The 25,888-nt window shown below is 52.1% G+C and overlaps 1 protein-coding gene across 3 annotated transcripts in view; it reads left to right on the top strand.

Moving 5' to 3' along the window:
• The window catches only part of HIP1 (huntingtin interacting protein 1), a 129,163-nt gene that overhangs the window by 62,934 nt on the left and 40,341 nt on the right, over positions 1 to 25,888 (top strand). For 2 of the 3 annotated variants that reach the window (XM_032872452.1, XM_032872453.1), the window contains exons 2-3: positions 22,498 to 22,561; positions 25,702 to 25,844. In XM_032872452.1, coding sequence (XP_032728343.1) covers positions 22,498 to 22,561; positions 25,702 to 25,844 — 207 coding nt within the window. Of the gene's footprint in view, positions 1 to 5,632; positions 5,639 to 8,810; positions 8,814 to 22,497; positions 22,562 to 25,701; positions 25,845 to 25,888 lie in introns of those variants that run through there. The other variant, XM_032872454.1, reaches the window with a different exon arrangement.

The raw sequence follows: 25,888 nt of genomic DNA, 5'->3' as shown, positions 1-25,888 counted from the left end.
ATAGGTCTGTAAGCTTATTTTAGCCATCACTATGTCTTGGATCCAGAAACAGTGTGTCAGAGTGGTCAAGGGCTTGGGTCCCGCGTTCACATTCCATCCCCACCACTGACTTACCTGGGCAGGTTCCTGAGGCTCCCCCCCTCGAATAGTGGGGATAATCACAGCGTTGTCTTTTTTTTTTTTTTTAAAGATTTTATTTATTTATTTGACACAGAGAGATCACAAGTAGGCAGAGAGGAAGGCAGAGAGAGGGAGAAGCAGGCTCCCTGCTGAGGAGAGAGCCCGATGCGGGACTCGATCCCAGGACCTGGGATCATGACCTGAGCTGAAGGCAGAGGCTTATTAACCCACTGAGCCACCCAGGTGCCCAATCACAGCATCTTCTATGGAGGGTTATGGGGAGAGCAGAGGACTTGGCATGTACGTGTGCAATCAATACCATGTTTCCAGATGAGTAGAGGTGACGTGTTGTCTCATTGTAATCGGTGCCCTAGTAGTAGACATTACACTATGTCCATTTCTCTCTGTAGAGGTGACATCCTTGTGCATACATTGAAGACTGACTGTTAGTCCCTTTACACTTTAAATACTTGGGCTTTAAGATTGCAGGTTTTTTATTATTGAGAAATGGGTTTGATATATAATGTTCTATAAATTTAACGCATACAACATGTTAATTTCTCCCATTTAGATATTATAATATGATTGCCATTGTATTGATAAAAGTTTTAACAGGGTTTTATTTTTTGAAGATTTTACTTGTTTATTGGGGGGGAGGAGGGGCAGAGGGCAAGGGAGAAAGAGACTCTCTAGCAGATGTTCAACGAGCATGGAGCCCGATGCAGGGCTCAATCTCACGACCCTGAGATTGTGACCTAAGCCGAAATCAAGAGTCAGACACTTAACCGAGAGCCACCCAGGCACCCCAATCAAGGATTGAAGGATCCTTTTTAATGTGTTTCTAACTGAGTGATTGATAAGGGGGAAGGTCACTTGGACTGTTGTGCGTGATTCTGGGAATGGGGCTCTCTGGGCCTGCCCCCATGTCATTTGCTTTTCCACGCTTTGGCAACACGTTCCCCACCCTGGGCACTGGCCCCCACTTCTTGGTGTGGAGGCTGGCCTCTCCACCCCAGCGATCCTGTGGGCCCCTCCTCAAGGCCAGTCGTCTGGTTCATGGTTCTTACTGCAAGTCTTGGTCAGATACCCTGCCCCCCCACCATTCTGCATGCACTAGGATCTCCTCTCTCACTGGCTGTGCACACAGAGCACTTACATCTGACTCATCTGTGAATTAATTTAGTACAACGCTTGACGCATAGGTGCTCAATATATGTTTGGTGGGTGAATTTCGTGAGCGAATAAAAAGCCACGGATGACTAAATTAATGGGGGCCAGCAGGGGCCAGATCCCGAAAGCCTTGAGTGGAACATTTTCCCCATACTCAGCGGCAAGCCCCTGGACATTCCTGGTGTGGTTGGAGTTGTGCTTTGGGGAGAGGGGTCTGGCCATTCGTAGCTTCCGGGAGCTCTGGCGGCCCAGAGGCTAGTGGGATGTCAGGCCCGCATGCCCAGGCCGGGGTTCATGCTGCCTGGGGCCCTGGGGGTGACCCTGCCCCTCTTGAACCTGGAGGCTCTTATCCCCTACTTCCCTAAGGAGGGGCTCTCCTTCACTCGAGAAACGGAAGTGAGAGTTCTTGGCTACTCTGCTTTCAGAGGAAGTCCTATCAGAGCCCCAATGATGATGATGAAATCCACTTCCGGAATTAGCAACCACCAGCTCTCCCCTTTTGCAAAGGGCTTAGCAGCTCCTCCCCGGCGCGTTAGGACTCCCCGGGTTCTGGGCCAGAGGTATCCCATCAGGCCTCCTGCCCACCAGCCAGGATGTTCCTTGGCCTCCTCAGGGTGACCAGACCCTTCCCTGCCCTTCCCCTTCCTTCTCTTTGGCTCTGACCCGAGATCTGTGTGGCTGGGCTTTGGTTGTGTGTTGCTAAGGACTTCAGTTCCTGGAATTGAGGGCTTGACACAGACCTGTGTGTTCTCTCGGTGGGTATGAGTCTGACTTGTCCTTCCCAGGCCCAGCACAGAGCTTGGGATCAGTGAGGTTGCTCCCGAAGCAACATGTTGGCTCAAATCCTGGCCATGCTCTCTACAGCCTGGTCATCTAGCTAGTCAGGCCTTCCAGCTAGCTGGGCAAGCCACTTAACTGTTCCAAGACTCAGTTTCCCCATCTCGTGAGTGGAGCTAGCAGCCCTGGTGTGACCACAGAGTTAAAGGTCATAATGGGTGCAAATGAGTCTGGGATCTATTACAGGCCTTTGGAAAGGTTCATTGAATTAGAGAATCAGAACTTGAACCACAATGAGGTAGAGACTATTCAATCTGTGTTTTAGATAAGGAAATTTGAGATCCAAAGGTTGTGGGGCGCGGAGGAGTAGAAGGAAGTTGAAAGAAGAATTGAGGGGGCGTCTGGACATTCTGCCTTATGCTTCCTCTGCTTCGAGGAGACTCCAGCCCCCGCCCTGCTCCCTCCAACACGCACACCTGCCAACGTGAGCACCAATTTCACGTCTCCCTTCTGAAAGGCCTCGTTGAAAAAGAGGCACACAGAAGTGGCCAAGTGTACTGGTATCGATTCCATGGAGGTCCAGGCAGTTCTACAGCTGGAAGGCAGTGGGGAGGAGGACAAGAGTTAGCACGAGAAACACGGAGGGGGTGTTGGGGAATTGGCTGGGGAAAGAGGAGGCAGAGAGGGCTGGCTTTGTATTTTCTTCGTGGGCCTTCACTGCTGCTCCCCGGCAGGCCTGTGCCCTCCCCTGGTCCATGCGGCAACCCCCCCAACTTTCCTAGACAACAGTTGTGCCTTCTTCTCCCCCGCCCTCACTCTCAGCCCCAGACCTTGCTTCCTGTTTCAACTGTAAAAAGAGATGCAGTCCCCAGAAAGCTTGCTCAAGCCCCCGTCAGCCGTCTGTCGACACCTGTGTCCATACTCGGTGACCCGGGCGGTGCTCGCCGGGGTGGCCAGCTCCTGCTGTGCGTTAGAGCCCTTCCGCCTTCCAGGGATGCTCCATTCCTTCCCCTCTCATCCATACGAACGCGTTGTAATTCCTCCCATTTAAAACACGGCGGCGTGAACCCCGATCTCCTCCTGTCTCAGCTCCCTTGCTGGCATTCTGCCTCCAGCCCCCCTGCCTCCTGTCTCTGAGTCCCCCTTCAGACTCTGCCCCCTTCCAGAGTCTACCAGAAAGCCCCACTAAAGGTTACCATGATGTTCAAGCCAGTGGGGCAGTTTTTTCAGTTCTCATCTGCTTGGTCTGTCAGCAGGCCTTCACCACTGAGGCTCCAGGGTGAAACTCATCGCTTCGTCTGCCTTCTGGGGTGCCACACTCCTGGCTTTCCTTCTCCTCGTGGGCTGTTTCTTTTCTGTTTGCACTCCTCACTCCCCCCAACTCTTTCTTGATTGTCTGGTGTCCTCAGGCTGTCCCCAGAGGTCTCATATGCACTCACTCCTTGGGGATCTTCCCCATCCTTAAACCCCACCTCTGCATGTGGATGGCTACCGGACCGCCTGGCCTAGCGTGCACCTCCAACGAATTCTAGCATCGCACCCTGCCACTCCACCCCCCATCAGTTTGATTTCCATTTGGTGTCTGATGGGCATCTCCTTGTAACATGCCCCCAGATCAGCTCCGGTCTGCCCCAGACCTTCTCCTCCCTTGGTTCTCTATCGTATTGATGGCAGCTCAGTCCCACACACCGCTCTGGTGAATAATCCTGACTCCTACCCTTGACTCCTTCCTTCCGTCCTTACACCCCACGTCCAAGTCAGCAGCAACCTGCGTCAGCCCTGCCTTCTCCGTATATCCAAATCCGTCCACATCTCAGCACTTCCCACCACGACCAGCCTGGTGTGTGCCCCCATCATCTCCGCCCTGAATTAATTCAGCCACATCTCAGCTGTTGTCCCTGCTTCCCTGCATGTCCCCGCAGTGTCAACACAGCAGTCAGAGGGGTCCCCTAAAAAAGGAGTCTGATCATGTCACCCTTCATTCAAAAGCTCCCAGGGGCTCCTGTCTCCCTCGGAACACAAGTTGGTCCTTGCAGTGGCCCACGTGACCCCTTGTGATTCGGCCTCTCCTCCTCAGACCTGAGGGCTTCTGCCAGGTGGACTCTGCCTGGAACCCTTCCCTCAGGTGCCTTTCAGACTTGCTTCCTTATCACTCCCTGTTACCTTCCAGGGCAGCCTTCCCTGGTGACCCCATGTAAGGTTATGACACCAACCCCATTCTTGGCCCTGTAGCCCCTGTCACCATCTCAGACACCATGGATTTTATTTAGTGGTTTGCTGTCAGTCAGTCTCTCACATTCAAATGTAAGGTCCATGAGGCAGGGGCGCCCGGGTGGCTCAGTCGGTTGGGCATCTGACTGTGGATTTTGGCTCAGGCTCATGGGCTTGAGCCCTGAGTCTATCGTCCATCAGGCTCCTAGCTCAGTGGGGAGTCTACTTGTCCCCTCTCCCTCTGCCCCTCCCCCTGCTCATACACTCTCTTACATAAATGAATAAATAAAATCATTTAAAAAAAAATTCATGGAGCAGAGATGTGTCGGTTTTGGTGTACAATTATACTCCTGGAGTAGGGCCCAGCAGGCGATAGGCCTTTGGGAAATGTGTGTCGAATGAATGTGTAAAGATTTTGGAGCAGTTGCTCCCTGAGTTTAGGGAAGACTGGGAGAGATTGGGATGGTCCCTAAGAATCAGGGGAAATATAGAAAGAGGTACTGGAGAGCTGGGCTGGGTATCTTTGAGAAGAAAATAGATGACCATCTGTACGGGGCCAGTTCTATAGTTGGCCGGACTACATGGGAGGAGAGCTATTTTCCTGAGCCTTATGTAACAGATGTGGTTTTGTGTAAATCACACTTCTGTAAATGGAATCCTATTTTAAACGCACTAGGAGAGACTGCTATTTAAAGGAATCGGATGCCAAATTCTTTTGTAAAATGAATGATCTCCTGATTTGCCCTGAGTGTCAATTCATAGTTTCCCTCTCCCCAAAAATGTATATGGACTTAAATCAAAGTATGCTTGTCTGAGGTGAGGAAACCTACGTGTCCCATTTTTCCTGCTGTCTGTGTTATTCCCTTTCTCTTTGCCCACATTCTTCCCCTGCTTCATTTCTGCTTTTCCTTTGGCTGAGCTGTTTTTTCTTTTTTTTCCCCTTGGACTCTGACATAGAACATTCTTCCGTAGCATGACCAGAACGAAAGAGCGCATTGAACAATGGCCCCTTCCCAGACCAAAGGGATGCGGTCTGGGGGTGGAGCAGAGGAGCCCATTAGGGGTGTGTGAGCGTGTTTTGGGGTTTCAGAGTTAAGTTGGCAGGTGAGAATCATGCACAGCTGAGTTAGGGAGCAGTGACTACTGACCAGAGACAGCCACATCCTCTTTGCCCTTCTTTCATCCGAGCATACCCTCTGCAGGACTGGTGGGCTGGATGGACATCTCCTTTGGGGTTGTGCCAACGGTGACCGGTGTGAATCAGGCTGTAGACTGTTACAGGAATGGCTGGAGATCAGGGCTCAGGAATGTCCCCTCTTGGTGTGTCGCCCACCCCGCTCATATCTTAGATGAGAGCAAGGTCCTGTGGCATGGTGGAGTTTTGTCCCAGTGCTCTCCAGGGGCAATGGACTTGAGCTTCACAGGCCTACCACCCCAACCTCTGTTTCCCTTTGAACCAGAGTGTATCCCTCTGAGAGACACACAGCTGTGTGTTAAGGGCTTGGTGGAATGTGTGGCAGCAGCTAAGACCACAACCTGCTTCCCGAAAACTGGAATGTTGACTCGCTTAGAGGTTCTTTGACCTTGGGTCAGTTTCCCACTTTGGGTTTTCTGAGACATTTCTCCTTTTGGTTCTCATCGAACTGAAGAGACCATAACACCTGCTCATAGGGGGAGCTGCACTTCTTATAAGGCGAGACAAACCTGCCTTTGAGATAACGAATGTGTGGGGATTTGGTAAACCAGTTGGTTTTGGCAAAGACTTCCGTTATAGCCGGCTAACTACCGGAATATAGAACTTGTACCTGGCTGAGAAGGACAGGTGCCAGCCCTGCTGTGTGCTTGACCTCCCCGAGCCCACTGGTTTAATCAAGGGTGCCCTGCCTCCCTTCCCCGGGTTTTCTCAGCATCAGGGAGACAGTGGATAGGAAAGCTCTTTGGAGACAGGAAGGACTAAAGCAAAAACTGGGAATGCTATAGGCATTATTATTCAAGCAAACCTGGTATTTACACATTTGAACGAGCCAAACAGGTAAATTGGGAATGTTTAAAGTTACAGAACAATTTACTAGACTCAAATAAGACCGCCGTCTTTGCCTAGTCACCCCCTTGAATCAAGTGGGGTTCTGTTCATCAACCATGTGCCTGAGGGTCCGATCATGTTTGTGTGAAGACCACCCTCTGATGTGACAGATGAAGCTGAGGAATTGGGGGCTGGGGGTAACCCTGGAGTTGCCCTGGAGCGTTTGGACCCCAGAAAATCAGGAGCCATCCGAGATGCTAGATGCCTCAGCTGGGAGGATGCATGAGGACGGTTCCTCCCACAGCTTTATTTGGGGCCATTTGTGGTAGAGACTAGAGGGAGGGGGCACTTACATAGTGACGTAGTGCGCTAGAAATAGAACTGAGATAGAGATCTGGGGGAGAAACGGCAGGCCTTGGCACATCTGGATGCACCGAGTGCTTCCTGCTCGTTCACTGGACAGACAGAACAGGGCTCCAGAAGAGCCGGGAATGAATGGGTGGTTCCTGTGCCCAGGGACCCCCTGTCAGCCAGGCACCACCTCCCCGCTGGGTCTTGGGATAGTGGGAGAAACATTGCTCTGTTACTGCAAGAGAAGAGACAAAACCGACCTCACAGAAAGCTGGGAGGTGGGGGGGGGGGCGGGAAGAGGGTAGCAGGGAGGGGAAGAGAGGAAGCTGGCAGCGTGCGTCGTTTAGGGAAAGACACAGTGCGGGGTTTCTGCTCCTGCCGAGCAGCTGTCTCTCTCTCTAGAAGGCGAGGGGCGTCGCGAAAGGCCACTCCAGCCTGGCCCGTGAGCCGCAAAGGATCAGGATAGGTCTGATGGGGCCGCCCAGCCTTCCACTTTGTAGGCAGACATGCCTGGAAAGTGACCGTGATGCGCCCTCTGGGGCAGCACGTGGGAGCAGAGGCACTGTAGGTTGGGTTGCTTGGGAGACAGGACAGATGCTTCCTCTGTGAGGAGAGAAGACCTGCGGCGGCGGGGTTGTGGCCCGAAGCCACAGCTCCCTGCAGGTGGGCAGAGAGGACATGGGCTGGGTGCCCCAGGGTCTCAGCACCTAGCCCTCTTGCCCTGCCCCCCAGGGCCTTCCGCAGGCCTAAGTGGGCCCCCCTGAGGGTAGTCATGGAAGGCGACAGCTGGCGTGTGGAGCAAAGGCGTGGCCCTCCTCAGAAATATGCTGCCCAAGTCTGGCAGGGTGGACATGGGTTTTAGGTCGGGGGACGAAAGTACAGGTCCTGGGGCGATCTTTGCCCAAGGGTATGACAGCATGGCCTGGCAGAAGGGGACTCTTGGGCAGCAGTAATTATAAATCAGGGTGGTAAGACTGGAACCTCGGAGATGACAGAAGACCGAGCTGGCTTCTTCTCCAGGTCGTCAGGGACAAGGTGGGGTCCCTCCCTTTCCGTCATCAGTCACCCCTTTGCTCAGTGGTCTGATTTGGAGTCTGTAGGTGGACGTTCTAGGGATCTTAGGGGATGCTGAATGGGGGAGGGGCTCCCAGGGTGGTGACAGAGGGAACAAGAGTAGGAGGGGATATGCATGGCAGTGAGGGGACAGGATGACCTGGGAAGGCCTCCCAGAGGATTGCAAGTATGTGTGTTTGGGGGCCGTTCTAGGAGGGGGCTCTCACTTTGGGGTCTTGGAGTAAAAGGAGCCTCGGGACTAGTATCAAGGGGCAGACGGGAGAGGGGTCTTGTGTAGAAAGAGGAAGGGCCCTTCCCAGGATTCACGAGCATCCTAGATCATTTTCAGAGAAGAAGGGATGCGGCAGGCACAGCTTGAGATACTGCAGGTTTGCTGGGTTCCGGACCACCGCAGTAACGCGAATATTGCATTAAAGCAGGGTCAGATGAAATGTTTGCTCCGCAGGGCATGTGAAAGTTATGGTTACGCCGTGCTTTCATCTGCTAAGTGGGCAATAGTTATGTCTAACAACAAAATGTATATACCTTAATTACAGATACTTTGTTGTCAAAAATGCTAACCATCATCTGAGCTCTTAGCAAGTCGTGATAGCTGATCACAGTTCCCCGTAGCACATATAATTATAATGAAAAAGCTTGATATATTGCAAGAATCCCCAAAATGTGACCAGAGACACCAAGTGAGCAAGTGCTTTTGGGAAAACAGTAGCGATAGACTTGCCTGACGCAAGGCTGTCAGATCCATCAATTTCTTAACTTTTTTTTTTAACCCATCAATTTCTTTTTATTTTTTAAGATTTTATTTATTTATTTATTTGACAAACAGAGATCACAAGTAGGCAGAGAGGCAGGCAGAGAGAGAGGAGGAAGCAGGCTCCCCGCTGAGCGGAGAGCCTGATGTGGGGCTCGATCCCAGGACCCTGAGATCATGACCTGAGCCAAAGGCAGAGGCTTTAACCCACTGAGCCACCCAGGCATCCCTAACCCAACAATTTGTTTAAAAAAAAAAATTGCAGTGTCTGTGAAGCAGTAAAGCGAAGTGCGGTAAATCGAGGCATGCCTGTATCTGTCTCTGGCAAAAGAGATGGTTGTTGCAGCCCCTCTGCCTTCATTCTGGAAATTTCCTGTGCTTCTGTGTTCTCCACACCCACAGGACCCTGTCTGGGGAAGGAGAACCAGTGTTGGACCCGCCATTCCAATGGGAGAACGGTGGGAGGGCCTGGAAGGGGGTACTGGTAGTGAGGAGCACGTGCCCAGAGCCGAGTCCCCGGGCCCTGGGAAAGAGGGATGGTCATGTTGTCTGGACAGCCTCCCGCTCTGCCTCTATCCTCTCCTCCCTGCACAGACGTTTGCCTCCATCGCTCCCCCGTAGTGGCTCTGGCCCTGGTCCCCAGTGATGTCACCTGTGGTGGCTCATTCTCGGTCCTCACCTACCTGCCCCTGCAGCATTGTTTGACACACTCTCTTCATGAAGAGGGGTAACCCCCACCCTTCAACTCCCCTCCTGCCTCGCTGCCCGTTTTTTCTCAGTCTCCTTCCCTTGTTCCTCCATTCCTCCGTTCCTCCCAGCGTCACGGGCTCAGAAGACATAGGGTGCCTGGAAGACCATCTTGTGTCAACATTCCTCTAACCACTGAACACCCAGGCCAAGCATCAGGGCCCTCCTACCAAAGTTCCAGGTCTGCCTTTCTCTGAATTTGCTTTCTTTATCTTTAAAGCCAGGTCTGTTGAAATATAATTGCTATGCCATCAAAGTCACCGTTGTTAGGGTCCAGTTCTCTGGGTTTCAACAGTCTCGTGCCATTAGGTAACCTCCACAGAATTGAGACTTAGGGTGGGACTGTCCTCCCCCACATCCCCTCATGCACCTCTGTAACCATCCCAGCCTCCTCCCACTCAGCCCCTAGCAACCAGTGACCTGGATTTTTTTTTTTTAATTCCTCTAATTCTGACTTCTCCAGAATGTCCTATAAATGGAATTCTGCAGTCTGTAGCCTTTTGAGTCTAGCATCTGTCACTTGACATCATACTTGGAAGAGTCACCCATGTTGTTGGCGTGAAACGGTTGCCCTTCCCCTTCTACGTGAGTAGCTTCTCGGGGTGTGGCTGTAGCGCCTTGTTCACTCATCCCCAGGTTGAAGGACGCTGGAGTCCTTTCCATTTTGGAGGATGATGGACACAGAACGCAGCTTCTCTTAGTCCTCACTGCCGGGTTGTGCCGCAGCCCTGAGGCCCTCCAGTCCCCAGGCGCTGGGGGTTGGGATATTTAAACACCTCTGTGCCCTTTCTTGCCCCACTTTGCTTCCTGCCAGCCCTTTGCCCTGATTTCTGTTCTCTTATCTGACTTTGTGTTGTTCTCTTTCTTCACCGGTTTGCTTTGCACCCGCTGACATTATCAGTATTCCTCTTGTACGGGGCGCCCAAAGCAGCAAGTGGGGTCTGGTTCCCCGAGGGAGGTCAGGCACATGGTGGGATGAATCCGTACTCCCCAGTGCCTATGAAAGCCATAAAACAAAGGACTGCCTCTTGTTCTCTATCCTATAATTCTGTTGATGTAGCTCAAAATGAAATGAGCTTCTTGAATTTTATGATAGAGGCCACATCATAGTGTTAACTCAGCGAATCTGCTGGAGCTTAAGAGGAACCTACTGTCTGACCACGTGCGATTGGAATCACCCACGGTCACACCCTTCCGTTGTCACCCAGACACATTAGCTCTATCACTGTGCCTTCTGGATGCCTCTTTCTTTCCAGTAAGCACAGGGGAGGACACAGGTCTGGGGCCCCGGCTCACCTTACGCCAGCGTGACGGTAGCCACTGGTCAGCACCCGCAAACGTGGACAGCTACCCTCCTAGCTCTTCCTGTCTAGCCCTGGGACTGGCGACCTTCTCCTGCAAAAGACCACACAGTAAACATTTTCGGATTTGTGGCCAGATGCCGTTGCTTCCTCCTCCCCCCTCTTCCTCCTCTTCCCTTTAAAAATGTGAAAACCAACCTCAGCTCACAGGCCACACACACATACACAGGCTGCTGGCCGCATTCGACTGGTGGTTAGCGGTTCGCAACCCTGGCGTCCACTAATTTCTTGTCCTTGTCTACAAGATGTTATAAGCAACTCTATTAAGTGCCTTGATGCTGGAAATTCAGACACACACCCCACCTACTTGATTTTTCTGAAATGTCGCCCTAGAATCTAGAGGGCACACCACCTTCACTTGCTCCCTTCGTCCTTGGGTGCTGCTCACGCTCACTCAGTACCGGGGCTCTCTGACAGTCTACTAACTCACCTTGGGTTTTCCCTTTCATTGCTCTTTTTGCCTTTTTCAGTTCAAAGCTCCTTCTGGACAGAGAAGACAGAGTTTCTCATCCACAGTGCACCACTGGCCAAAAGCAGTATGCCCCTCCCTTCTTGTTCTTTTGCTTTTCATGTCATAAGACTGCCCCTTTGGGTGTCCTGCATGTTTTCTGGAAGTTTCATCGCATTTTGGCTTTCGCTTTCTGCTACCACTCATCAGGCTTGGCCACTGAGACGTAGGCATAAGTAGCTTGCACACCAGTACTGGTTTTTTTTTTGTTTATTTGTTTCTGTAAAGCATTGCTGAAATTGCACAGTCAGAGGAGAGGGAAGGAAAGAACAGGAAGAGGAGGGAGGATGGTCCTCATCTCCCTTCAGACAGTTAACTCTTGGATGGCAAGGTCCGCTTTCCTTCAGCCTGTGTCGTCCAGCAGCACCTAGGTCGGCACCGCACACGGAGGCGGGGTGGTCTTGCTGCACGGACCGTCCGTCCTAGGCTGTGCAGAAGGCCCGGCTAGGCTTATAGAGCTCATGGTCCTAGAGCCTGGCCAGTGGCCCGGCACTACCTCTGACAGGCATCAGTCAAAGTCAGGATTTCTCAGGGTTTCCCACTTAAAAAAAAGGGGTGGGGGCCTGGGTGGCTCAGTGTGTTAAAGCCTCTGCCTTCGGCTCAAGTCATGATCCCAGGGTCCTGGGATCGAGCCCCGCATCAGGCTCTCTGCTCAGCGGGGAGCCTGCTTCCCCCTCTCTCTCTGCTCTCTGCCTTTCTCTCTACCTACTTATTCTCTCACTCTGTCAAATAAATAAATAAAATCTTTAAAAAAAAAATTAGGGGACGCCTGGGTGGCTCAGTTGGATAAGCATCTGACTCTTGATTTTGGCTCAGGTCATAATCTCAGGGTTGTGAGATCGAGCCCCGCGTCGGAGTCTGCCCTGGGTGGGAAGTCTGCTTGAGATTCTCTCCCTCCCCCTCTCCCCCATCCCTGTGCACGCACATGCGCATGTCCATGCTGTCTCCCAAATAAATGAATAAATAAAACCTTAAATTATCTTACACAAAATCTCGGATTCACCATCTTACCCAATTTAAAGTGTATAATCGAGCAGCATTTAGGGCACTCATGGCATTGTCCAACCACCGTCACTATCTAAATTTAGAATGTTTTTGTCCCCCCGAAAGGAAACCCCATCTCTGGCAGCTACTCCCCAATTCAAACCCCCCCAGCCCCTGGCATCCACCATTCTTCTGTCTCTTCGAATTTGACTGCGCTAGGTATCTCTGATAACTTAGAATCAAACAGTAACCATCCTTTTGTGTCTGCCTAACATCACGGAGCATCATACCCTCCGGGTTCGTCCATGTTGTAGTACGTGGCAGGATTTCCTTCCCTTAAAAAGGCTGAAGTGAGGAGACCATGGCCTGTTTGTCCATTGCTACTTGGAAGAACACCTTGGTTGCTTCCACAAGTGTTTTCCACTGTGAGCTCTGGTTTCCTTGGCTGTATCCGGGTGTCCCACCCTCCTGGCCACACCCCTCCTCCCAACCCAGGTTTGTGTACCCCACCAGTTACAAAAGTGATTGATATTTTTTTAAACTTCTCAACTTTTGGGACGCCTGGGTGGCTCAGTTGGTTAAGCGGCTGCCTTCAGCTCAGGTCATGATCCCGGTGTCCTGGCATCGAGTCCCACATCAGGTTCCTTGCTGGGGAGGGACCCTGCTTCTCCTTCTGCCTCTGCCTGCCACTCTGTCTGCCTGTGTTCACTCTCTCTCTCTCTCTCTCTCTCTGACAAATAAATAAATAAAATCTTTAAAAAAAAAACAAACTTCTCAACTTTTTTTTTTTTAGAAGATTTTAATTTATTTTAGAGGGAGAGAGAGAGAGAGAGAATATTAAGCCGGTGCCGTACTGAGTGTGGAGACAGACGTGGGGCTCCATCTCACGACCTTGAGATCATGATCTGAGCGGAAATCAAGAGTGAGACACTTAACTGACTGAGCCACCCAGGTGCCCCAGCAAGATTTTCAGCTGAAAAAGGGCAATGGACTTGGAGGAAGGAGGATGGGGCATCCTCGGTGGGAGAAGGGAGCACACATGGTATCGAGCCCTGACGAGGAGGTCTGCTTGGAGAGGACTGGGCAGACAAGGCCTTCTGCCATCAGTCTGTCTGAGTGCCCGGTGCAGTGTGTGCTCACTGAGGGGAACGGCAGGCTAACACCTGCCCTTGTGGGGAGCGACACCAAAGAAAGGAACAAACAAGGGCATTTCAGGTTGTGATAAGAGGCTCTGTAGGAAGTCACTAGGGTAGTCGTGAGTTGTGGTAAAGAGATACTGCAGGCCAAGGGCAGGGAGGTGCCCTAGGCTGCCTGGGACTTGGTACTTGAACTTCCTGTAGACGGAGGGAAAGCTAGCCTCACAGACAGGAGGAAGATCCTTCCCGCCGTAAAGAGCATGAGAGACAAAGAACTAGAAATGTTTGAGGGATGGGGCGCCTGGGTGGCTCAGTCTGTTTAGTGTGTGCCTGTGGCTCAGGCCATGATCGCAGGGTCCTGGGATCAAGTCCCGAGGCAGGCTCCCTGCTCTGCTCCTCCCTCCCCCCTCGCCCCTCCCCTGGCTTGTACTCTCTCCTCTCTCACTCATTGTCTCTCTCAAATAAATAAATAAAATCTATTTAAAAAAGGAAACGTTTGAGGAACAAAAGGCAGCTGTGTGGTTGGGGCATAAGTAGAGGGACAGCAGGAACAGACGCTTGGCTGCGTGGGAGCGGGGTGGCCGGGTCTGAGGCGGGGCGTGAGCTCATGCGAGGTACAGAGATGGCTCCGACTGCTGCGTGCAGAGCAGCTTGGAGGACCAGTCCGTCCGGGAGGGTAGTTCAGTGGCCCAGTGGGGACATCATCATGGTTTGGGTTTGAGTGGAGGCAGAGGAGCAGAAAGTAGCAGAGGGGTCGGGCTGGGAAGGACAGCATGACTGATTCCGGGTGGGAGCACCAGGAGGCAAAGGCTCATTCAGAAGGACTTGGAAGGGTCTGGGAGAGAAATCCGGCCATGGGCGTGCTGGCGGAAGTGAGGAGCCACGGAAGAAACCAGGCAACCAGGCATCCGGGTGGAAAGTGAGGCAGGCAGGGAGACGGCATTGGCTGGTCCTGGGGCTGCCGGGAGCTGCTGAGGGCGGCACTGTGTGGGGAGATGGACGGGGTTGCAATCCTGGCCTCACCTGCTCGTGCCTGGGCTCCCTTGGGCAGCTGGACTGAGAAAATAAGGGGTCGGATTCCCTGTCTTCCAGGCTGAAGTGGGGATCAGAAGCAAATCCCTGAGCAGTGTAGACCTGGTAGGGGCTCTGCTTTGCTGCTCGTGTGCTGACAATACCACTGACGTCTGTGTTGTGATTTCTGATCAAGAGGAGATATCAGGGGCCCCTGCTGGCGTAGTCAGTTAAGCATCTAGCTTTGCCTCAGGTCATGGTCTCAGGGTCCTGGGATCGAGCCCCGCATCGGATTCCCTGCTCAGCGGGGAGCCTTTTTCTCCATTTCTCTCTCTCCCTCTGCCTCTCCCCCTGCTCGCGCTCTCTCTCGGCTCTCGCTCTCAAATAAATAAATAAAATCTTTTTAAAAAAGCCGGTGGGGGGTGGATTTAAAAGGACTTGTGGGACATCAGCTGTCCAGTACCACAGCCAAGACCAGAGAGGTCTTGGTGCTGAAGGCTCACCCTATGTGGAAGCCCACGTTTCCTCTTCTGTGCCTCAACTGTCCTTCCCCTAGGCTCTTGTGACCTCACCTTGGTTCTGAACTCTGCCGTCCTTGCTGAGGCTCGACGTCTTGGCCACGAATGGAAGCTGTGCCTGCCTTTCCCAGGATGTGCCGCAGCGGCCTCCCTGCCTTCTGTCTGTCCGCGGTGTCTTGCCATGTCCTTCCCAGACAGGGCTGACTGCCCAGCAGGTCCCATTCTGCCCTGCCCTGTGTTGGCTGAGCTGGGCCCAGGGACACAGGCTAGTTGGGAAAAGGATGAGACCCTCTTCCCCCCCCAACCACCCAACCAAGTTGTTCATGTTGAAAGGCTTATTCTTCTGGTCTGTTTGCCTCAGGCTTCCTAACACCAGGAAGCATACTGTATGGTGTCCCCAGTCCCCAGCCCTCCGAGTGGGCAGTCATTCCCCAGGCCATTAGCACGTGCCACCTGCACCTTTGCTCAGCCCCCTGCACCCCAGGTGCTCTTTGCATTTATTTTCTCTCCCTCTGTTCCATCTCGATTTCTCCTTTCCCCTTCTGCCCCGCCTGGTCTCACATTTCCCTCCAGATGGCGGGGGCAGGGGCCCTACCTCGCTTCAGGACCCTTCCCTCGCTTCAGGACTTGACACCCCGACCTCCCACCCATCCTCTCGTCTGGGCCCTGCCGTGGAACCTTTGCGAGCCAGCCCGAGTGCGGGGCCCCTGCCAGGCGCTGTGTGCAGGACCGGACATGCCCAGCAGAAGCAGGGCCCCACGCTTTTCCTGGCCAAGGCTGCCCTGTAGGAGTGGAGGAGGGCGCAGGGGGGGAGGGGCTGGGAGAAAGTCACCCTTCCTGCAGCGCCTGCTGGTAATTGGCTCTCCGGAACCAGCTTGGGACACAGGGGCCAGCTGGGCCAGGAAGCTGTGTACAATGCCGCTCTTTCAGGGGCACTCTGCGTGGTCGTAGGTCCTGTGTGACTCCAGGGAAATCTGGAGCACAGCTTGTTCTCAGAGGATGTTCTCTAACCTAGACCGGAGGTGAGAAATCGAGCCCCGACTTCCCACCCTCGGCCCTCGGAGGGTCCCCGCAGGCATTGCCCGGTTCAGAACCTGACAGTTTCCTTCAGAGAGAGTCCGGGGAGGGGAGGGAATGGGAGCAGATTTTCTCAAGGCACCACGAATCATCACATACCTGGTGCTTTTTAGAGGGGGAGCCCTGGGAAGCAATCAGTCCTTAGGAATCCGATGATAGATTAAGACCCTGCACCGGCCTTAGCACCTGTGGGTCCACAAGGGAAAGAGGCAGGTCCTGGCCCTCAGAATTAAATTAATCTCACTGGGGAGGTCAAGTGACATACCACTGCCAAACACTGGTATTCGAAATTCAAAAAGAAAAATCGGAATTCAAAAAGAAAGTAGGAGGGGCATCTAGGGTGGCTCCGTTGGTCGTTGGTCGAGTGTCTGACTCTTGGTTCTGGCTCAGGTCTTGACCTTGGGGTTGTGGGATCGAGCCCCATGTCTAGCTCCCCACTCACTGTGGAGTCTGTTTGAGCTTCTTTGCTTCCGTCGCTCCCACTCCCTCGCTCTCTCGCTTGCTCTGTCTCATAAATAAATACATCTACAAAAAGAAAGTAGGAAAGTAGAAATTGTTAGTCGGAGTGGCCTGGCCGGTGTATGGGATGGTAAAGTTTGGTCTGCCCTGGGAAGATGGGTGGGATTTGGAATGTAGAAGGAAATGGAAAGTGCGTGTGACGTGGGTTGCTGTCCCAGGCATAAAGTCTTCCAGAAGTACTGGAAACTCGTCAGAGCCTGGAACTTGTGCCCTGGAAACTTCCCTGAGTCTGATGTCCCAAGGGCCGTGGAGGACCCACAGCCTGCCTTTACAAGCCCAGAATGCTGAGGCTCAGAAACCGGGCAGCCCGCCTATAGCCGTGGGCCAGGCCCTCCCCTGGGGCACTTGTGCGTGGGGAAGCATTGGTCGGGGAACCCGGGGCATGTCCCCTGCAGTAAAGTGGAAGCTCCCGAGAGCTGCAAGAGAAGGATCTGGGGCTGTCCTCACTAGGGCAGGCAGGGCGTGTGGTTGTCTTTTAGAAACTTCATTCCACAGCCCAGTGCCAGGCGAGGCCCTTTGTCGGTGGCCTGGACTTGTCCTCGAGGCTGTGACTGTTTGTGTACACGGAAATCGTTCCACGCTTTCCTTAGGGCACTGAAGAGGTGTGAGGAGGATGGAAGGGCTTTTGTATCAGGTCCCTCCCCTGCTCAAGAGCCTTCTCTGGGTCCCTCCTGTCCATCAGGCCCTATTTTTTTATCCTGATATCCAAAGCCCTCCATCATCTGAAGGGCCTTTACAGAGTCTAAAAAAGGGGAAGGAATCCCAAAATCATCAAATCCAGCCTGAGCCTATCAGTCCTTTCCACAGTAACCCTGAGGAGAGGTTGCCAGGTGTCTGCCTATATACTTCTAATGGGGATTTCTCTCTTTCACGAGACGGCTTTACGTCCAAAAGTGACCACCATATACTTCTACCCATTGGTCTCGGTTTGATCCTTGGAGTCATTCCTCCTTCCACGTGGCCACCCTTCAGAATGTTGATATTCCTCTCAATTTCCCTCAGTTCCTGGGTTCCTCCCAATCCAGGTCATCCTCTCCTAGAAGTGGTCTACTCTGTCAGACAGTTTTTCCCATAATGTGTAAAGCCTTAAACTGAACAGTGTTTTATGGGTGAATTGATCCTGCCTAGAGTTGGAACCATCCCCTCCCTCATTCTGAACACTATACTCCTTTTAATACACCCAGACCTCAGATTTGCATTTTGATCAACCCCATCATGGTGTCGCTTAGTTAGTTATAGTAAGTTAGCAGCCAAATAAAACGCCTAACTCCTTTCACAAGTGCTGATTTGAATCCTATCTCCCCTGTGCCAGAGAGTTAGGTCTAAATATAGGAAATCTCCTTTATATCTACTGGGTTGCATCTTGGGAAATTTAACCCATTTTTCCAGCGCGTGGAAATCACTGGGATTCTGATTCTGTGTCCCTGGCATGGAGGACCATGTCTAGTGTGGGCATTGCGACTCAGAGCCTGGGCTCTGACATCATGGCATCTGAGTCTCCAGTCGTCACTCGCTGGCGGAGGGTCCTTGGGCAAGATACTTAGCCTTTATAAGCCCTGGTTTCCTCGTCTGTGAAATGGAGGTGATTAATACTAATACTCCCCTACTTGGAGGATGTAGGGTTAGAAGACTTTAATGAGAGCATTCATCGAAAATGCTTGTTAGTAGCACAGGGGCTGGTAGCAAGCACTCCTTAGCTGCCATTCTCGTGGCGATCATAACCACGGCTCATTCACTTCCTCATCCTTTTAAAAATGGCTTTTCTCACCCAGAACCCCCCTGGCCTCCTCCTCGGCTTATAGGGTCCCCTCAGCCTGAGACAGGCTTTCTCTGCTCTCACCTGTCTATGCTCAAAACCTCTGCAGTATCTTTGATGCTCTCCCTCTGCTGGGAGGGACCTCTGCTGTGTCCCCCTACCTGGGAGCTTCTGTTGGCCAATCTCATGAAATTTACTTTAGAGGGGCGCCCGGGGGGCTCAGTCGGTTAAGCATCCGACTCTTAGTTTGGGCTCAGGTCGTGATCTCATAGGATCTATCCCTGCATCAGGCTTCTACACTCAGCACAGACTCTGTCCCTCTCCCTCTGCTCCCCTCACCCCCAACCCCCACACGCCCTCTCTTTCTCTCTCAAAATAAATAAAGATCTTAAAAAGAGGAAAGAAATTCATTCTGGGGCCCACCTTCTATTGGGCTCTTTGCATTTTAATTTCTGTCATTTTGGCTGAGGGTTTACTCCTTCATTTCTCTCTTGTCTCTATCTTCTCCTGTAGGCTCCATCCTCTTCCTCTCACCCCCGCTGGCCCTTCCTACCCACCCAGAAGCCCACCGCCCTTCCACACCCGGTGCCACCTCCCCCTCTGGCTCCATCCCCATCCTTCCCTTACTTCCATGCTGCCCTCCAGCCACACAGCCTGCTCCAGGCATTTCCTCCTTGTCCCCAGTGGCCCGTCTTCTGTGACCCTGAGCTAGACCCAGCCCCCTTTATGGCCAGCCCCTCCACAGCCCAGAGCTGTCACGGAGGTTTAGGGCCAGGCTTAAGGATCCAGTGGACCAAGGTTGAAACCCAACAGTATGACCCCAAGCTAGTTGTTTGGCTTTCCTGTGGAAGAACCAAATGCCACTTAGTTTGAATGAGGCTAAATGAGAGAAGTAGGTAAATTGCACGGAGAATTACAGCACCTGGGACAGGTCCCCTCCTTCTTCCTCTAAGAGGTCTTCCGGGAGCTGTATCGCAGTTTCCAGGGGCTTCTCCCTCCCGTCAACGTTAGAGCACAGAACGTTTTCAGGTTTCAGCCAACACACAATCACATAGGGGACCTACAGCTCCAGGTTCATGATACGTCATTTTATGTTGTTGAAAGGAATGTTAAAGTGTTGGGTTTTCTTATTTTTGCAAGAAAGACTCATAATGACCCCAAGCTTGGGCAAGGTGTCGTCAGTCAGTTTAAAGAAATATTTGTGGAATTAATCTAAACCCCGGCCACCAGGAGGCCCCCCTGGAGGCCCTGGCATGGTTTCTAGCATGTCTGGCTAACAGTGGTTTCTTCTCCTCCTCGCAGCGCATACTACTGACTGCCTCTGTGAACCCCCTGACCCTTGACCACCTCCAGTTCGGCCCCTTACCATGTCTGTTGTCATTTAACCTTTTTATGACCCTTATAATTCCATGCGGAATGCAGGCACCCTCTTAGGGCCCCAGTAAATGTGGGGGCTTTGGCCAGAGGTCCATCCGCAGCCAGGATCCCTCTGAAGGCTCCAGGGAAGAATCCTCCTTTGCCTCTCCCTAGCTTCTGGTGGTCGCCCCCATCCTTGACGTTCCCTGGTCTATAAGTGATTCACTCCAGTCTCTGCCTCTGTCTTCACATGCTGTCCTCCCGTGTGTCTGTGTGTCCCGTGTCTTCATGTGGCCTTCACATGGACAGCAGTCATACTGGACTTAAGACCCACCCTAACCCATTATGGCCTCATCTTAACTAATTCCATCTGCGAAGACCCTAGTTCCAAATAAGTCCACATTGGTCGGTACTGGGGGATTTGGACACGAACATCTTTTTTGGGGAGATACAGTTCAACCCACAACAGAGTTTAATGTTGAAGAGTTAAGTCTGTAGAGAGAAAAAGATTACATGGAAAAGCAGACTTCAGGAGCACAGCCCAAAGTCACATAAACCAGTTGTAAAAGAACATATCCTAGAAAAGGCTAGAAATAACCTATTTTGTGCAACGTGTACATACACAGGTACATAGGTATGTATTTTTTCCAGATAAAGACTCCAATGTAAAAGAACTAACAGTGAAACCCTTGGAGGACAGTGTCGGCATCTACCAGCATAATCTAGGGGCAGGAGAAGCAATCTAAGGCTAGTGTTTGTCCTTAACTACATAAGGTAGTCCGCAACTGGGAGCACGTGTAAGGAAGTATTCAGAACTCACTAGCAGTCCAGAAAATACAAAATAAAGTCACAGTGAAACGTCACCATACCCATAAGCCCAGCAAAAACGGGGCTGGCGGGGATGCTTTTGTCCATGGTGGAAACGTGAACCATGAGGGCCTTTTCAGAAAGCAAGACAGCGACCTTGTGGGACTCCTGATGAGAACAAGGTCAAGAAAGTTTTTCTGTTTCAACACAAGAGGGAAATGCGTTCCTTGCCTAACCATTTGATGATATTAAGGAAGTATCCTTAAAATTTTAGGTGTGATAATGGTATTATGGTTAATTTGTAAGTAGTCTTTTTTTTTTTCCCTCAAGAGGTTCATCCTGAACTGTTTATTAGTAAAATGATGTAATGATGTAATGTCTGGGACTTGACTTTAAGTAATCCAAGGAGCAAGGGGTTCAAGTGGTTGATAGTAGAAAGCAGGGGTCAGCACACTCACAGGCATGGGCCAAATCCCGCTGCCTGGTTTTGTGTATACAGTTTTCTTGGAATGCAGCCCCGCTCATTCTGCTACATATTTGTTTAGTATGTGCCAGGCTCCTTTTGTCCTCCAGCTTCTGCAGAATGGAGGACTTGCAGTGGAAAAGCAGACTTCGGGAGAACCATGTAGCCTGCAAAGCGTAAAATATCTACTAACTGGCCTTTTACAGAAAATATTTGCGAACCCTTGTCGGTAAGGAAGCCAGTTTGGCTGGACATTCATAAAGGTTGATGCTGGGGACTGCGTGAACGCTGATTGGATTAGACTCCATGTTTGTCGGTTTGGATCTTTCCATAATGAGAAGTTTAAAAAAAAAAAAGAAAAGAAAAAGCAACATGCTTTGACCTCGTGTATCCCATTCCTAGGAATCTACCTGTTGGAAACGAAGGCATCGATTAATAAGGATACATGTATAAGCATGTTGACTAAAATGGTTAAAAAAAAAAAAACAACAACCATACAGGGGCCCCTGGGTAGCTCAGTGGGTTAAAGCCTCTGCCTTCAGCTCAAGTCATGATCCCAGGGTCCTGGGATCGAGCCCCGCATCGGGTTCTCTGCTCCATGGGGAGCCTGCTTCTCCCTCTCCTGCTCCTGCTCTCTCTCTCTGTCAAATAAATAAAATCTTTAATTAAATAAATAAATAATTTTTAAAAAACCAATGCAAAACTGATTGCCTACCAGTATGGGAATGTTTGTATGAATCACACACCGTCCTGCACCATGGACCAGTACTTGTCTCTTTAAAGAATGGGCTAGAATTTTGCCATCCCGCTTGGAGAATTTTCCATGACACATTTGCAGTTGAAAAAGGCAGGATGTAGAAAAGTCTGTACTTGGCGATCCCATTTCTAGAAAACAGTGGCAGAATCGACCCCTTTGGTAGGTAGTGGTGTGTGCATGTGTGTGTGTGCGTGCACGCACGTGTCTGTGTGTGTGTGCGTGCGTGTGTGACACGCACAGCACATTCACGTGGCTCAGTGTGGAGTACCGTCTATGGAAGGAGAAGCACAGCAAAACAGGAAAAGGAAAACACCTATATTTAAACAACCGACGTGACACAGTCCCGTTCATGTGTTTGTGTTAAACTGTATTCGTGTGTACACACGATTTGCTACCTTCCAAAGAGAGTTAGGATTTTTAACGCAGCTGGAAAGGAGTGAATACTCTTAATGCCCTTTAAGTAAGGGAATAAAAGAGAATTTGGATAGGGTTGGAAGAGACCCAGGAGTGGGGAAAGTGAGAGGTAGAGTGACCCCTGCAGTCCTGGGCTAGCTAGGGAAGAAGTGTCCGTGGAAGGTTCTAGCGGTGAGAGAGGGGCGGCTGGATGGCCTTTGGGCCACAGCCGCTCCCTGATCTCAGCGTCTCTTCCTCCTGCTCCCAGAGAAATAATGTTTCCCTGGGGGATGAAAGGCATCCCTTTGTGCGGGCTCTAATTGCCATGTTGTTGTGCCAAGTGAATGAGTGGCAGGCAGGCACAGCAGCTGGGCACAGCCAATGCCAGGCAGCAAAGCCCACTGCCTTAGGACAGCCTGGGCCAGCTGGCCTGGGAGCGCTGCCCATCTCTGCCCCCCACTGGGGGCCCTGCCTGTATGGGGGCCATGGGGCAGAGGGGTCCTCGGGGAGCTGGGGAGAAGTCATTGCAGGGAGAGAATGGGGTGGGGTGCCTGGGAGGGTCTCGGACACTCCAGAAGTATATTCATCTCAGCCTCCTCTCCCCTCCCCCTCCCTCTTGTTTTTCAGACTGTCAGCATCAATAAGGCCATTAATACGCAGGAAGTGGCTGTAAAGGAAAAACACGCCAGAAATATCCTTTTGGATGTTGCTTGGAAGACCAACCCCGAGGCGGGTCAAATGGTGGGGACTGAGGTCAGGGCGAGGTGTCCTTGCTCAGCTGCGGAAAGGGGGACCCCCACAGTGGCCAGGCCTCCTGCAGGTTCGAGCAGCCTCGGTGGGCAGCAGCTGGCCTTTGAGACCACCGCTCATGGTGGGGGAGGGACCAAAGCCACTTCCGAACTCAGCTCTGTACAGTTTACCAAGGACCCCGCCCCTCTTGGGACTTCCCTTTGAGAGGATTCCTGGGGGCACAGAAGGGATTGTCACAGCACTCCAGACCCTGCACTTGGCCTGTAGGGGCCAAATGGACCACCCCTGTGGGAGCATGATTATCTCCCCTTCTCCTAGCTCAGAGCCAGTCAGTGGTCTGGGCTGCCATAGGCCGGCACCGGGGCTCGGCCATGGAAATTAGAGCCACCTCTGTGAGCTGGTTCCCCCCCAGTCAGCAGGGGAGAGAACAGGACCCTCAAGCCAACTTAGGGAGCTGGTGACTTGGAGGTTTCCAGCCCCCCACCACGCTGCACCCCTCCCCATGCCCTATTAGGCCCTCCTAATAGGCATGGGCTATTAGGGCAGCCACCCTCGTGGGGTGTGGCTTGGGAGGGAAGTGCAGGCTGCACCCTGGTTGTTGGATCCCTTGGGATCTGCCCTTGAGGTATAGAGTCCGAGAGCTGGTGGGCTGACCCCCCAGAGTTGCAACAGCGAGGCTACTGGAGAACCGGGGCAGAGCAGGGTGCAGCCCAGGGCCAGCGGAGGCTGGGCTTCTGTCTGGGACGAGCACCTGCCGCTTGCCTGGGCTCATTGTGGTGGCGGTGACACAGCCGGGTCAGAACAGCTCACGTGGAGGCCATCCCACCTCGGCTCCTGGAGGAGACCCTCCAGGTTCCCTGGCCAGAGGAGCCCCACCCCTCCAGCAGGATGCCTAGCCCATGGCAGACCGTCAGGAAGCGGTGCTAACAGCACATCCTGCTCTTTATTGGTGGGAAGATACTTTGATTGGACTTTAGGGCTTTGCTGCAGGATGGGGGCTCTAGGCACCCCAGAAACCTGGCCCAACAGTGAGCCTAGTTAGACTTTGCCCTTTTATCCCCAGAAAGGCACAGTCCCCTTGCTTTACTGAGTCAAGAAAAGCCCCAGTAGACTTTCTCAGGGGGAAAAGACCTGGTCCCGACCCCTGTCTGCTAAGAATACTGATCTGTCCGATTGAGATATGAAATAAGAGATGGTTGTCAGAGGTCAATGTGCTCGGGACACATCAGACCCTCCCAGGGAAGCTACCTGGAGTGACGGAAGGGGTACCACAAGAAGGTTCTGGAATCCCACCTCCGCAGCAGTCTGGCTCACTCTGGTGGGTCCAGCGGGGTCTCCATGAGCCTTCGTCCCCTTGTCTGTCAAATGAAAGACTTGGCCAAAGAAGATCTCAAAGGTCTCACGTTCCCACTCTCACCTTCTGTGAGTTTCTCTGCGTCACCATTTCTAGGAGGTGGATTAAATGTTAAAAGGCTCAACTCCGAAGGGCAGGATTTTAAAGCCTAAAGATATCACAAAACATTTATTCTTTATTGATTTTTTTTGGAGACCGTCAGCCACTCTCAATCCCAGCTGAATAAGCATTTGGGAGTCTGACGTCAGAAGTGCTGTTCAGATAGCCACTGATCCCGGGTGTCTACCTGCCCCCCTGCCTGCCCCCACCATATATCTACTCCCAGAGGACTAGGGACTGAGTCTTATCTATTTTTTTTATATCCCTGAGTGTCTTTTATAGTCCCTGATACGCAGTGGGTACATTAAAATGCTTAGGAAATCAAAGGACAGAAAGGTCTCCTTGTCTCTTTCAAGGTCACAGTGCCTGACTTTAACTCTGCACTTGCTCTGGCTTCGGTAAAGTAACCACAGTCTCCCCTGAGACGTCAGCCCAGGAGAGGGGTGGGAAGCTGTCCCTCTCTCCTCTCGGCTTCCATCTAGCCCGAGGCGGCTCTGCTTCAGGGGAGACTGTGCCGTTATTTCAGAAATCCCTCTAAGACCTAAAGCTGATGTCAGCTTCTAGACCCAGAAGTCTGGGTTCAAGCCCGCCCCCCCCACCCTCGAAATGCAAATTTCAGTCTGGGGAAGGAACTTGGTGATACCCTCTAGCCCGGAAGCAAAATGGCCTGTGTTCTGGATGAGTCATAGAGTTTCTGACCCGAGGCAAGTCTTTCTGTCCTGCGTGGCACCCCCCTTTCTTACCTGAATCTTGACAAAGGAGCCTGTAGTTCTGGGGAAAGACCTGCACTTGGACTTGATGGTGCGCAGTTGCTGGGTGTGTGAGGCCCATGTAAGCGCTAACTTAAAATCACGCCAGACCAGATGGACGTTTATTACGTGCACATCATGGCTGGGGTCCGTGGGTGTGCTTGGAATTGGATCTCAGGTGGATGTGGCCCCAGGATCCCACATAGAGCGAGTTCAAGGTGTTCGGAGATGCGTGCGCCTCTGAACGAGACCAGGAAGGCTTATGGTAGGGGTGAGGTGTAACAGTCATGTTAAGTTTTGGGAAAATGCTCCCAGTTACGGAATGACTAAGGCGGTGCAAGGTACGCCATCAGGAATAGAGTCATCGGTGTGTAATGGTGTCATCTGGTGATAGACCGTAGCTATGTGAGGTTGTCCGAGAACTATGTCGGATACCAGAAATGAATGTACGATTATGGATCTGACCCGAGATGGATGCCGATTAGCCTTCAATAAAGAAATCACAGAAAAGAGCAGAGTGCCTATTTGGGGAGGTGTCAGGTACTGCTTGGAAGAGGAGCCGAGGTGTCCCCACCAGGGCCAGGGCCCCAATGAAGAGCTGAAAGCGTGCCCTCGCATCTGAAGACTGGATAAGAAAGAACTTTGAGACACTGTAATGTGTCGCTAAAATATGAGCTGTCATTATTCCCCCAAAGGCCCCATCCCACCCTCAGGCTAACCCAGGGAAAGGGCAGAGTCTGCCTCCCACAGCAGAGCCCTGATTCCAGCCAAAGTTTCTACCCACTGAAAGGCAACCCAGGACTGCTGCTGGCCCAGAGCATGCTTGTACAAATTGGAAAAGGCCCATCCTTGCCTTTGTTTTCCATGACCCTCCCTCACCGTGCATACTGGGCACCCACCATGAGAAAGGGGCACAGACCTTTTGGTCTGTGGTCAACCGGCTGCCTCTCTCTAGCAACGCTGTCCTCTGCTGGAAGTTCTGCCACGTGTTTCACAAACTTCTCCGAGACGGACACCCAAACGTGAGTTCTGGGGCTGTAGGGGATGGCTAGGGGGCCAGGGAGCC

Source organism: Lontra canadensis, unplaced genomic scaffold (genome assembly GCF_010015895.1).
Source record: "Lontra canadensis isolate GAN:19392208 unplaced genomic scaffold, GSC_riverotter_1.0 scaffold45, whole genome shotgun sequence".
Lineage (NCBI taxonomy): Eukaryota > Metazoa > Chordata > Mammalia > Carnivora > Mustelidae > Lontra > Lontra canadensis.
Note: the sequence above shows the minus strand (reverse complement) of the source record. Positions and strands in the feature narration are given on the sequence as shown.